At 32.1% G+C, this 12,938-nt stretch overlaps 1 protein-coding gene across 1 annotated transcript; it reads right to left on the bottom strand.

Annotated features, from left to right (window-relative positions):
- Nucleotides 1–144: 144 nt before the first annotated feature.
- LOC106435273 (myosin-10) lies at nucleotides 145–4,273 on the bottom strand. Its single transcript, XM_013876140.3, has 9 exons — nucleotides 3,874–4,273; nucleotides 3,498–3,701; nucleotides 3,296–3,418; nucleotides 3,089–3,129; nucleotides 2,923–3,007; nucleotides 1,021–2,835; nucleotides 814–945; nucleotides 651–724; nucleotides 145–580 (listed from the first exon to the last, which is right to left on the bottom strand). Exons 1-9 carry the CDS (start codon nucleotides 3,949–3,951, stop codon nucleotides 394–396), a joined length of 2,739 nt encoding a protein of 912 aa, XP_013731594.1. The 5' UTR covers nucleotides 3,952–4,273; the 3' UTR covers nucleotides 145–393.
- Between the last annotated feature and the right edge of the window lie 8,665 nt (nucleotides 4,274–12,938).

Here is a 12,938-nt window from a genome sequence, read left to right as displayed (position 1 = left end):
TAGTAGAAAAACATAAATTTGCATACAATATTTGTCTCCAAGAGTAAAAAAGGTGTTGGATTGTTTGGTAATGATGTAAAAGAGACGAACATCCCTGTTCAAGTATGGAAATAATACTTACTGGCTATTTATTGTCACTTCATATAGAGCCAAAACATTTGTCCTTTGGATTGGAACTGGGAATACATTTTGAATATTATACAACGCGTTGTCTTTATATAAATACACCCAAAAGTAGTCAAAACTCACTTTTCTTTCTCAGACAAAAAAATTTATAATAGGAAAAACTATTTATGAAACCAAACCAGGAAAAATATATTTTATATTATTGAAATGAGGATATATTTTGTACAACCTTGTAATACTTTCAGGTCCTGAGAGTACTGATTTTTTTTAACTCCTCTTGGCATTCTTAAGATTACGCACAGTCATGACAAGTCGTTGTCTCTCACCTTCAACTTCTGCAAATCTTACACTTATCTCTGAATACCTCTCTTGCATCTCCTTCAACTCCATCTCCATCTCTCCATTTTGCTCTTTTAACGACGCTACTTCATTTACCAAGTCGTTGAGATCATCACTGTAAAAAAACACAGATACATTAGAAATGATCGGTAGTTTCTTCTGTTTGTATTGGTTCATGAACATACCTCTTGCTCGATGACAGTACTTCTCTGTTTTGCAAAGCAATATCTGCTTCTGAACCATGCAGAGATTCACCAGTCTGTTTATAAAACCAGAGTTATGTTCTAGTGTTTGATTGAAGTAGTAGGAATGCAATTTTAATTCTTTTAAAAGATTAGTTCTCTTTACCTCTAGGCTATTCAGACTTCGTTTGTTGAGTTCAGTCTCCAATTCTTCGATTCGGCTATTCAATTCCTTTTCTTTTTCGATAAACATCTTTGAAGAGGCTGCTAAAGCATTCTCCTTTAGTTTGATTTGTTCCTGGATCACAATTTTTTTTGGTATCAACATCAAAATAGTCAGCAAGTAATGAATGTCCTAGTGTTAGAGGCATACCTCGAGCAGTATTATTCTTTCCTCGTTGCTTCTGTGCTTCTCGATCTCTGATTCATTCTTGGATAAAGAATGCTGTAGATCACCACATTCGCCTCTTGCAGTTTCTATTTCTGATTCGAAAAGCGTAACGACTGCTTCTTTTTCATCTTTGATACGCTGCAACTCCTCTGCCAAAGACTCTGATTCTTTCTTCATCTCTGCAATTGTGCTTGATAGCTCATCTTTCGTTCCTTCCAATTCAACTCTCAAGACCTCAATCTCATCCTTCAGCCTCGTGATCACCTGTGTTAAATCTGCATTGACATCTTCTTGTTTCCTCTTCTCACTCTCTAGATTTTTGGATTTCTCCACAAGTCCTCCCAACATTCTCTCCATCTCGCTGAGCTTTGCTTCATACTCTACCTTATTCTCTCTGAGTTCATCCTTAGCGTTCATGAGAAGCTCTTCCAGCTGACGCTTCTGCACGCGAAGGTCACGAGTTTCTACCATTGCTTTCTTAGTCATCTTCTCATTTGCTGCCAGCGTAAAAGACATCTGCTCAGAGATTCTCTTGAATTCATCCTGTATCTTCCCGGCTACGCTAGCGTTCTTCCACCTCGACTTCCTCAAGGCTTCTTCCGCTTCGATAGCTCTCTTCTCTTGCTCCACTTTAGCCCTCGTGACAGCTTCAATATCCGCCTCAAAGACCAGAGCCTGTTTCTCTAGTTCCTCTTCCATCTGCGTTTCAAGTTCTTTAATACGGCTCAAAGACTTGGAGAAATCCTCCGACTGCTTCTTGAGCTTAGCTTCTAGCCCCTCTATTTGACTCTCAAGCTCGTTCACGTTTACAGGAGAAGACGAACATTCATACTGCATCTTCAGCTGTTCATGCACTTGGCTCTGCTCTAGCTTGTACGAGATATCGTGGTTCTCCTGTTTAAGAATCTCGTAATCGAGAGCGAGCTGCTCCACCTGTATCTCAAGGTCGTCTTTGTCTCGTTTATGGATCTCTATCTCGTTGTAAAGGTCAGTGATCCTCCGCTCCAGGACGTGTGCTTCTTTAGCATCCATGTGTCCCTTCACAATCTCGTCCAACGCCTTTTGATCCTCGTCTTCATCTGTCTCGCTTGTGCAGGACCTTCTCCGTGGCTCTTCTGTGTTATTCTTACGTCTTTGTCCCAACATTGCTTCTAGATCTTGCACGGCAAGGATCAGCTCGGTGTTTGACTCTTGTGTCTTCTGTAGCTGTATCCGTAGACTGGAGTTCAGATCCTTCTCGTAATCCAGTTCTTCTAGAAGAACTTGCGTGTCCTTTCCTTCACACTGCGACTTGTTCCTGACTTTTAAATCTCTCTCCTGCTTCAGGCAAGTCACTTCTCTGAGGAGATCCTGACTTCTTTTGGTCTCTTTAACAATCTGTTTCCTTAGGCTCTGCAGCTCTAGCTCAGAAAAATCAGCTCGCCTTGCCAAAGCAACGAGCTCGGCCTTAAGCTTATCTACCTCACCATCCGAGGAAGTAGTCCTTGTTGTGTCTCTCGGTGGAATGGTATCATTCGAAGAACTATTCATTGAGTCGTCAGTGCTGATTCCTTGATCAGAGCTTCCTGACCACTCGGATTCTGATACATGAGGCTCTTCATGATACACATTTGTAACCGAATGGTGATGATGCGTAATAGTTGGTTGGTTTTGCTGAATGAGATCTCCTCTGCTTCCAAGTTCTCCCAGTGTATCTACTTCAGAGACACTGTCAAAGCTTGACAGCGTACTGTCTGATTCAATGGAAGCTCGACGCCTTAGTTCAGCGATCCGGGAAGCTTTACCGAACAGTCCTTCCTATAAAAGAGCAGACACAAAATAGAAATTCTATCAATTAATGATGCACTAATGACTTGGAAAAATCAAAGAATACGGAAAAAATACCTCTAGTGAATCACATTTAAGGCTTTCGTCTGCTTCAATGCTCAACTGGGAGTTCAAATCTAGACTCCTTGAGCTTTTCACCACTCTGTAAAAGCACACAGACAAAAAATCAGAGACTCCAAATAAGAACACTCTTAAGAAAAGAGTTGAAAGAAGTTTGTTGTACCTTTGCAGATCCACATTTTGTAGCTGCCTTTGTATTGATACCTAATAATGAACAAACAAACCCCAGTTCAAAGAATCAAATTAAATATCTTTCAAAATATAAATAAGCAAAAATCTTGTGAGCCTTTTTAGTATTTTTACAACTCGTAAGTGTCTCATGACTAACATTAATGCAAGAAAGAGAGAGCAAGAGAGAGAGAGAGCTTACGTGCAACAATGCTTTTGAAATTGAATTCTGGAGAGGAAGAGAGACGTTGCAAGTCTTAATTGCATCAGCATAATCAGCGAAATCAATGGAAGTCTCTCCCACCAAACCAGACTTAGTAGATCCCTGGCAACAACAACAAAATAAAAGCTTAGAACACACAACCTTAAATGAAAAAAGATAAAGCATTGTCGTCACTCCTCACCGTGGTAGAAAGAATAAAATGATAGATTCTTTGATTGACTTTGCCTGTCTTGACATCCTGAACAAACTTCACCGTCTCGTACACCGGAGACTCCCACCGGCAGTAACCGTCGAGCACCACCGCCTTCTCTGTCTTCCCGGTGGGCTTCCCTACATCTCCGGGAACAAGAGAGATCGTTAATCCTTCTCCCTTCAACTCACTCACCTGACAACAAATAAACAACAATCAAAGATCTGAATTCCACAAAAAAAAAAAAAACTAAATTTCACTGTTCATTCTGGTCAAATCAGATTGTCAGATTCACTATTTTTAACTTTTCAAAATTCATTTTACCAGACAATTTATGTTCTGGAAAAAATAAAAAGGAAGAATTTACCAGAGTGGCATGAAACTGAAGCTTGAAGATGATTTTGATCTTGTTCTTCTCGCTCCTCCATCTCCCTGACTTAAACATCTTCTTCACCTTTATATTATTCGATCGCCGTGATCCTTCTTACAAGAGCTCAAAGAATTCTCGCTGAGAGTGAGAAGGAACAGCCATTTTCAGTCCAATGCAGAGAGCAAAAGAGGATCTGCCAGACGCAGAGAGAGTTTTGCTCCACCAGTTGGATTATTTTTATAAATGGGACAAAGAAAATGGAAAAAAGTGGATCTACTCTACATTATTATTATTATTATTATTATTATTATTATACTACACACTAATTAGTTTATCAATTAACGTCAATTGCTTAATTAATTTTAGGATTTATTACAAACATAGGCTCAGGGTTGCCAATCCGATTCTGTTTTCTAGCACACTATTATAGATTTATAGGGTTAAAAAAACATAAAAAATCAAAATTACTAGTGTGTTATTTATTAAATTGTATAATATTTGTAGTACATTTTCTATCGTTTCCTTAACTTGATTTCCCTTTTATTTCAGTATTTGACCCTTTTCTCTGTTAATATTTCAGTCATTGTCATTACAAGATCATAGTTTTCTAATTATACCATATGATACTTATTATGCTTTTGTTTCTCAAGTAAGTATTGTCTATGTATAAAGTATTGTACCGACAGATTTGGAAAAAAAAAAAGATTATTTATATAATCGATTAAAATAATTACTCTTACACTCTACTGAAACGGTCGGCACCACAATTCTTTTTCCCATTAGTGGTGGAAATTAGCTTTATTAATCAAGAATTATATTTTATTTTTTTAAAAGCTGCATGTATTGGGTGGAGGGAACAGTGACTAGTAAGCAATGTAATGACATGCTTACCCTTCAGTGACTAGTAGAGTATCTATTTCGGAAGCTGTGTTAGTAGGGGTGATACAGTCAGATACTTAAATATATGCATGCGGCGTTTGTCCCGGTGATAGTAACAAAACAATAAAAATAGGCAACGGTTATGTTTTCCACAAAAAAGAAATAGTCAACTTTTATAGTTATCAACTTTATTAATGTAAATCTCAGCATAACTATTAAGTTTTACTTGATCATCATTTAAAAAAAACGTTTTGATTAATCATCAGTATTTAATTTTTGTATTTACCTTAGGTTTTATTACAAGAATGGGTTATAGTCACATTTAACACCATCATTTGACATGGAACATGCGATTTCATAAGCTGTGTGACATGTAGACATTATAGTTATTATTTTGTCTTTTCCCTGTACATTCCAATACTTGTGGGGTATATAAGCAGCTGTATTTTTCCTTTTTAGCTAACACAACAAATAAATTATAAGTAACAACAATTACAGAAAAGAACAAACAAATAAAAAGATGATTTTCTTATTTAGTTCAAAGATGGACATATGATACCACCAGAGCTTGGTGTCCTCTGTGATGTTATTCGAATTTTTTTATATGTCACCTAACATACGTTCATTAATTTAGTGCAAGGATATCTCCAATGATTATCCTTATTTTTTAATCTTAAAATGAGATAAACTCAAAATAAATTTACGTTTTGCTCGAATGGTTCTTTTATTTTTCCCTCAAAAAGAATAATTTCAAATATATATAGTTATTACAATTTATTACTAATTCTAAAATAATGGTTATTATTTTATAAAAATTATAAATTTTATCCAAATATTATTTTGATTTAATTAAATCTTCATTATGTACATAAGTTTAGTTTCTAAAAAAAGATACAGGAATTTATATAAACTTATATTTATAGTATGAAAGTATTAATAATTTCTTTAAAGTATAAAACAAATATTGAGTTTTTTTTAAATATAAAAAAAAATTATATAAAAGTTTAAAAACTAATTTATAAATTAAAAAGCTTAATAAAAATAAAGAAAAACATCAAAAAAAATGAAGAAAAGTCTTCTCCAATAATGCATCATTTTGAAGAAGAAAATGAGTTTATGAATAGTGTTCTAACAAATTTGAGAGAACATTATTCACAAAAAAATTCCCCTTAAAATGATGCAACATTGGAACAGCTTTTCCCTCTTTTTAATATTTTCCTTCATTTTCGAGGATGGTCTAAAAGATTCTCACTGCTTCACCATAGCTTGTTTGCAGTATATAATTTTTTGCAGATTTGTGAGTTAATATATATATTATTAAAACTAAAATACTTTCTAAAAACATCATTTTTTCATCATAATAATTAAAACTTATGCCACTGAATTAGTAATTATTTATTAATTAACTATAAATCATTTATCTTGTTAAATTATTATCTATCTAAACTTACCAAACTCAATTAATTAACCATAAATCATTTATTTTGTTAGATTATTCTCTAACCAAATTTTGTAACAAAACTAAAAATATTTAAAATGTGATTACAAACTCTAAATGTTATATATTCATGTATATTATTGTTTCATTTCATATTCAAAATATAAATTATAGATATTTTTATTAAAGCTTATAAATTTAATTTTCAAATATGTGTTAGATAATGTGTTGATTAATATAATTCACACATATATATTTTAATTATAAGAATACAACAAATACATTTCAATTTAATATATCTTTCAAAAATACACATGAAGTAGAATTTATTTGGTATATAAAAACTTAAAGACATATCTATCTATCTTATTAAACAGAAATATATTTAATTTTAAAAATATAGATTTATTAATATACATAAATATAATAATTGGTGTTTTATCTTATAAATAAATACATAAAAATAATTACTATTGTTAAAATATTAACCATCAAATATGTTATATAACATATTATTTTGATTGGTTTTGTATGCAACCGTAATATGAGAAATCAATAAATTACATATAATTGAAGATCGTCGATCTATCACAAATATTATATATTACAAATTGAACAAACATACAAATGAATGCAAGCATATTTGTGGGACATTAGTATTGTGAAAAATTTATATGTTTTTTTTTATTAAAACAAACATCAATGCGGGCTGCACGGATTAATTTTTAGTTACCTTTTAAAAATCGAAAATTGTTTATTCAATGCCAGATATATTAATCTTTATATTGGAGTTTAACAAAATAAATCATAAATGAAATCACCTAAGCAGCCCCAACCGTCAAACCCAACTGCTTTGTAAAAGGTATATCTGCTTTAATCTGACACCTACCTTCTTCATATGTTTTCTCGACATGACACCACATTTTCTCTCTTTTTTCTTTTCTGTGTGCTATAAATGTTAGATTTGTTTAAGATTCTACAAGGATTAATCCAAGCAATAAAACACAAATAATATATACCAAATTTGTGGAACAAGTCAAAATATATTATAAAACCTGTAACACTTCTTTGGTGGATTTTCATATATTATTTCAAATTTTATTTAAAAATATAGTTTACTTTTCATAGAGTTTCATGGGAAGATACACATAACAAACTCATAAGTATTAATGGTAAGACATCAATATTTGGTATATGTCCAATACACCTTATTAATTTGTTCCGTAACTTGCACAAAATAAAAGGGATTCTGTAACCGCTTAGAAATTTTATGACTTATGCTAGCTACTGTATGAAATTATCCAACATTTAGTATTGTATTAACAAAATGAATATATATTGTGATTGGTGACCAAAGGAATGAGAATAACCATTCAATTCTTTATAGTTCCCATAAAAATACACCATTTATAAAAATTAATTTTTTTTTCTATTTCTTATTATTTTTTTTGTAGAGAATAACAAAGCAAAATTATTCCTCGTTATTTTTAGGAGGAACAATCATTCCCACTCATTCCTTTAATTTTATTCTTCTTCGTTTTTTTTATTTGTTCATAGTGTTCTTCAGATGGTCACCAGTCACACTACAATGTTGATGTTTTAGGTAGGATGTGCTTGTTTAAGAAGACATGCCTCGAAACAAAGAAAACTATCGATCTTTAGCAGCTAACAATTTAATTGAAAATCAATATCTTATTCTCTATCCATTCCATAACGCAAAATGTTTTAGAAAAAAATGGATGTTCTAAAATATAAGATGTCTTGCTACTTTAAAAAAAAATTAATTTTATTTAAAATTGGTTAATCAGTAATATTTTACTGCATTATTTATTATTGATCAATTTATTTTAGATTTATGTTATTAATGATATCATTTTTAAAATAGTAAGTTTTTATATCTTGTGCTTTTATTTATCCAAAACAAACAGAAGGAGTAGATATCTCTCTATACATGTTATTAACATCTTGATTGCACTATTTTAACGTAATAATTAATCGTACCAATCATATATATATATATATATATATATATATATATATATATTAAAAGCAGTCATATCTAAATTGATTCATTGATCACACCAACTTCATCCGTCTTGAATTTTAGTAAGCACTAATCACACCAACTGCATGCAATTTCTGTATTTAAATTAGACATATATTAATTGTACTCTTCTATAAGTACGTTACATCTTAAGATTCTTAACAAATATTGTTACCACCTGCCTTTTTTGACCTATCAGTATTCAGTTCATCTATATATTATTAAAACTTAAGTACATTTTGGTAATGTTTGGAAACATGGATAGTAGAATAAATGAAAATTGTTTGAAAACATAGATAGCAGATTAAATATTTTCTTTTATTTACACATTTAACCATTGCATTTACAATAAATTAAGTATTTTCTTTTATATTTCTTTTTATTTACGGATTCTACCACTGCATTTAAAATAAATTTAAATTAATTAATTACAATGATTGTTGTTTCTTTGTGATGAAATTAAAAACACAAACTAAAATATACAGTATATATTATATAAAACAACTTTTAAGTACAATATTACCTTATTTAATTTAGTCAAATATAAAAATTTAGAAAGTTCAATTTTCAAGAAAACAAAATATCATAAAATTAATAATAATTCATAGAAAACTAATGCAAAAAATTATTATTTTTAGTATGTTGTTACATTTCAAAATAAGTTAACAAAAAACAACAACAGATTAATATATGAATAATATAATTATATTAATTTATAAAACATTTAATATAGTATTATGTACAAAATAAAAAAAAATATTATTAAAATATTATATTATAAAATAATATATTATACTCTGTATGTATATAGTTTTTTTTAATAAAACCATCGTTTCATGAGTTCACATTGAAGACAAATTAAATCAAACACCCGCACGGAAACGCACATCAAGTTATAGTATATATTATTTCTTCTATATTTAAAATCTATATGTGCCAGATCAGAAGCCGAGTGGCTGGCTAATAGGCCCATGGCACTAAACCACCAACATGAGATTATGTATAGTCATTTTCATTTTCATTTTCATTTATTAGATAGTCTATGTTACATCGATCATACATGTTGGATTTATAAAACAATGTATTTAAATAAAACGAAAGTAATTATTTTATCCGGATCGAGATCGTGTGATATATGCATTGCAAAAAGGTAATCTATGCATTGTAAAAAGGTAATCTATTCTTTATCTAACTATCACGTGATTATCAAAACAAAAATTATGGATTGACGAAAAACTATCGATAGCATGCTTTCCAAAAAAAAAAATATACTATTTCAAGCCTTAGAGCATCAACATTGCAAGGACCAATTTTTGTGTCCTTAACTTAGTTTATTAATATTGTTAAGTTAAGATACATAGTTAAGGACAATAACTAAAATTAAGATTATTGGTAGGACCATTTTAAGTCTCTTAGTTAATTAATTTTTTTAATAGGAAATGAGATATATTAAACATATAACGTTAATAGAAACATAATTTATTAAACGAAGTTGAAAAAACAAATTACAAAAAAAGCCATTGAAAAAACAACAAATTACAAAAAAAAAAAAACCATTAATAAAACATAAACATTCAAATATTAAAAACAAAAAGGAAACTTCAATTCATATAAATTTAAACATTATACATTAAATTTGATTCCCAAATTTATCCCATATATTTTCAATCAAATCGTGTTTTAGTTGTCGATTAACTGGTCGTTCCCGAACTCTTGCTCGACGATCAATTGTATTGAAAAGAGCAGTAGACATCAAGACGGAAAATATAAGATCCACACCTTCATCATGTTGAAACGAGTCAAGGTCATACTGAGTGTATGAATCTCGTTCGTCTTCGACAATCATATTATGGAGTATGATATAAGCTCTCATAACATTTGCTATTTTTGATTTATCCCATAACTTAGATGGATTTTTAATAACGGCAAATCTAGCTTGTAGGACTCCAAAAGCACGCTCAACATCTTTTCGATGTCTTTCTTGGGTTTTTGCAAATAATTGATGTTTTGGACTCTGTGGTAAACAGATAGATCCCATAAAAGTCGCCCATTCCGGATAAATACCATCCGTGAGATAGTATGCGAAATTGTACTCTCTTCCGTTGACATAAAAGTTGACTTGCGGAGCTATTCCGTTAATAATATCATCAAAAACATGCGATCGATCAAGAATATTAAGATCATTCATAGTACCTGGAGCTCCAAAAAATGCGTGCCATATCCAGAGGTCATATGAAGCTACAGCCTCCAAAACAATAGTTGGTTTTCCAGTTTCTCGTGAATACATTCCTTTCCAAGCGGAGGGGCAATTCTTCCACTCCCAATGCATACAATCGATGCTTCCAATCATCCCCGGAAATCCTCGTTGTTCTCCAACATAGAGTAGTCTCTGCAGATCATCCGGAGTGGGACGTCTTAAGTATTCGTCGCCAAACAAGTGAATTATTCCAGCGGTAAAATGGTGCAAAGATTTTCGAGCCGTTGTTTCACCAAGTCGTACATATTCGTCAGCTGTATCAGCCGCACCACCATATGCCAATTGACGAATTGCTGCCGTACATTTTTGGAGTGGTGATAGACTAGACCATCCGGTTGCATCTTCTGAGGGTTGAAAGTATTGTACTTCTGTGGAGAGACGATGCACAATACGCAAGAACAATGGCTTGTTCATCCGAAAACGTCGACGAAATAAATTTTTCGGGTATGTGGGAGTTTCGCTAAAATAATCATTCCAGAGATTCTTGTGGCCTTCTTCCCGGTTTCTCTCGATAAAAATACGTTTTTTTCTTTCATTTGTTTCTGGAATAAAATCTTGGTTTTCAAAATAATCATCAAATATGGCAGTAAGTTCATCATCATCATCTTTGTGGTAATGATAATGAGAAGAAGAAGAAGAAGCCATAAAAACAATTTAAAATGGAGCAATTGTTTACAAATTGACAAGAAGAGAGATGCTTTGTTTTATTTTTTATGAGAGAACACGTCTCTTGCTTATATAGGAAAAGCAACGAGTATTTTATCATTCTCCCGTGATACTTCTTGTGACTTTTTGAAAGAATAAAACAAACCTTGTGACAAAGTTGGTACACCCATCACGAGCATACAAACCTTGTGTATTATTTACTTGCTTCCAAAATATATTATCACCCATTTTTTTTACCCATTATTTTAAAGAGAGGATCGTGCACTGCTCTAAAAAGGACTTTGTCCCACACTACAACAAAATAATATGACAAGATCATTTTACAAGATAGCCACACTACAACAATATGACAAGATCATTTTACAATAATATGACAAGATCAAGAGTCCATCAACATGTTTTGTTACAGATAGCCACACTACAACGTGATCTCATGTCCACCAACAAGATCATTTTACAAAAAGGTCATCACATGTTCATCAACAAGTTCATCAAAAGCCTAAACCATTCCCATACATAACAACAGCCGTGATCATTACTTAAACATAAGCATGATTCCTATTAAAACTATTACAATAACCATTCCACCTCTGCTTACAATGGAGATGCTCTCTCTTCTCACCTTCGGTAGCATGACAGCTTGTTGCATAGTACTCTCCAACGCGTTTCCAGAAGGTCCGTGCATTCTGATCATTTGCGACAACAACATCCTTAGATGTGTTTAGCCACGCACTGATCAGAACCTCTTCATCAGCTGGTGTCCATTTCTTCCTCTCCCTATGCCCGGCTGGTGTGACTTCAGGTTGAGTTGGAGCCTCCGTTTGTTGTGAACTGAATGGAGGGAAGTCTGATGATCCAAGGTTAACACTACTAGAATTATAACTTTCATAAGAAAAGTTTTCATGGACAACACTTGGTTGTTGACTGTGAAGAAGATTAAGATAACTAGACGATTGGCTATACGGATAGGAATCCATAGCGATAAGAGTGAGATAAGATTATGGAAGAAAAGCCTATTTGGTTTCTGGTTTTAGGTAAGCCGAGAGGTGACTAACAAGTTCAAAGATAGATGTAGTTAAATAGCTAAAACCGAAATGTGAAATAAGTTCAACTCTTAATGCTCAACCATAAACAACCACACAACAAGTCTAATAAGAAGTTATTGCACACAACACAACTAGTTTCACATTCAACTGGAACTAACAAGTTCATTAAATTTAAATGTGGATTTCGTTTCAAACAAACTACAAGCAAGCAAATTCAGTTAACTACTCTCACAGTTATCAAACAAGCGTCTGACTATTCAGTTTTGGTTGAGAAGTAACTCCTATCACAATATTCAATTTCATTGGTGAGCTATTAGGTGAAATACTTAATGCATTCTTTACAATTAGACATATTATCAATTTATGAGTTCCGAAGAAGACATCAAGTTAATCTAGTTAACTTTATTTCTCATAATTATTTACAATTACATTTAGTTTATGAGTTTCAAAACCATGAGTGAACGCGTGAACGTCTTTATCAAATAAGAACCCATCATTCAATCACATAACAACCAAGAATTATTTCTCAAAATCATCTACTTATCAGATTAATGCTAAGCGCACACACACCAATCCATTGAAATCACCACAGACTACGAGTTACAATCACCTAGTTACAAAACATATATCATTCAATCACATAACAGCCAAGAATACAATCAAGTGGCCACATGACGAGTTAGATCAACCAAAAAAAAAATCTCAGACCGACGGACATGCAATCAGCGAAAC

Source organism: Brassica napus, chromosome C4, assembly GCF_020379485.1.
Source record: "Brassica napus cultivar Da-Ae chromosome C4, Da-Ae, whole genome shotgun sequence".
NCBI classification, from domain to species: Eukaryota; Viridiplantae; Streptophyta; class Magnoliopsida; order Brassicales; family Brassicaceae; genus Brassica; species Brassica napus.
This window is presented reverse-complemented; position numbering and strand designations above follow the sequence as displayed.

Bases quoted from the DNA above. Each gene is read 5' to 3' on its own strand.
- LOC106435273 (XM_013876140.3), bottom strand. From the start codon at position 3,951: ATGTTTAAGTCAGGGAGATGGAGGAGCGAGAAGAACAAGATCAAAATC. The intron at 3,702-3,873 runs GTAAATTCTTCC...ATTTGTTGTCAG, and splicing joins TTCAGTTTCATGCCACTCTG to GTGAGTGAGTTGAAGGGAGA. The intron at 946-1,020 runs GTATGCCTCTAA...ATTGTGATCCAG, and splicing joins AAAGAATAATACTGCTCGAG to GAACAAATCAAACTAAAGGA.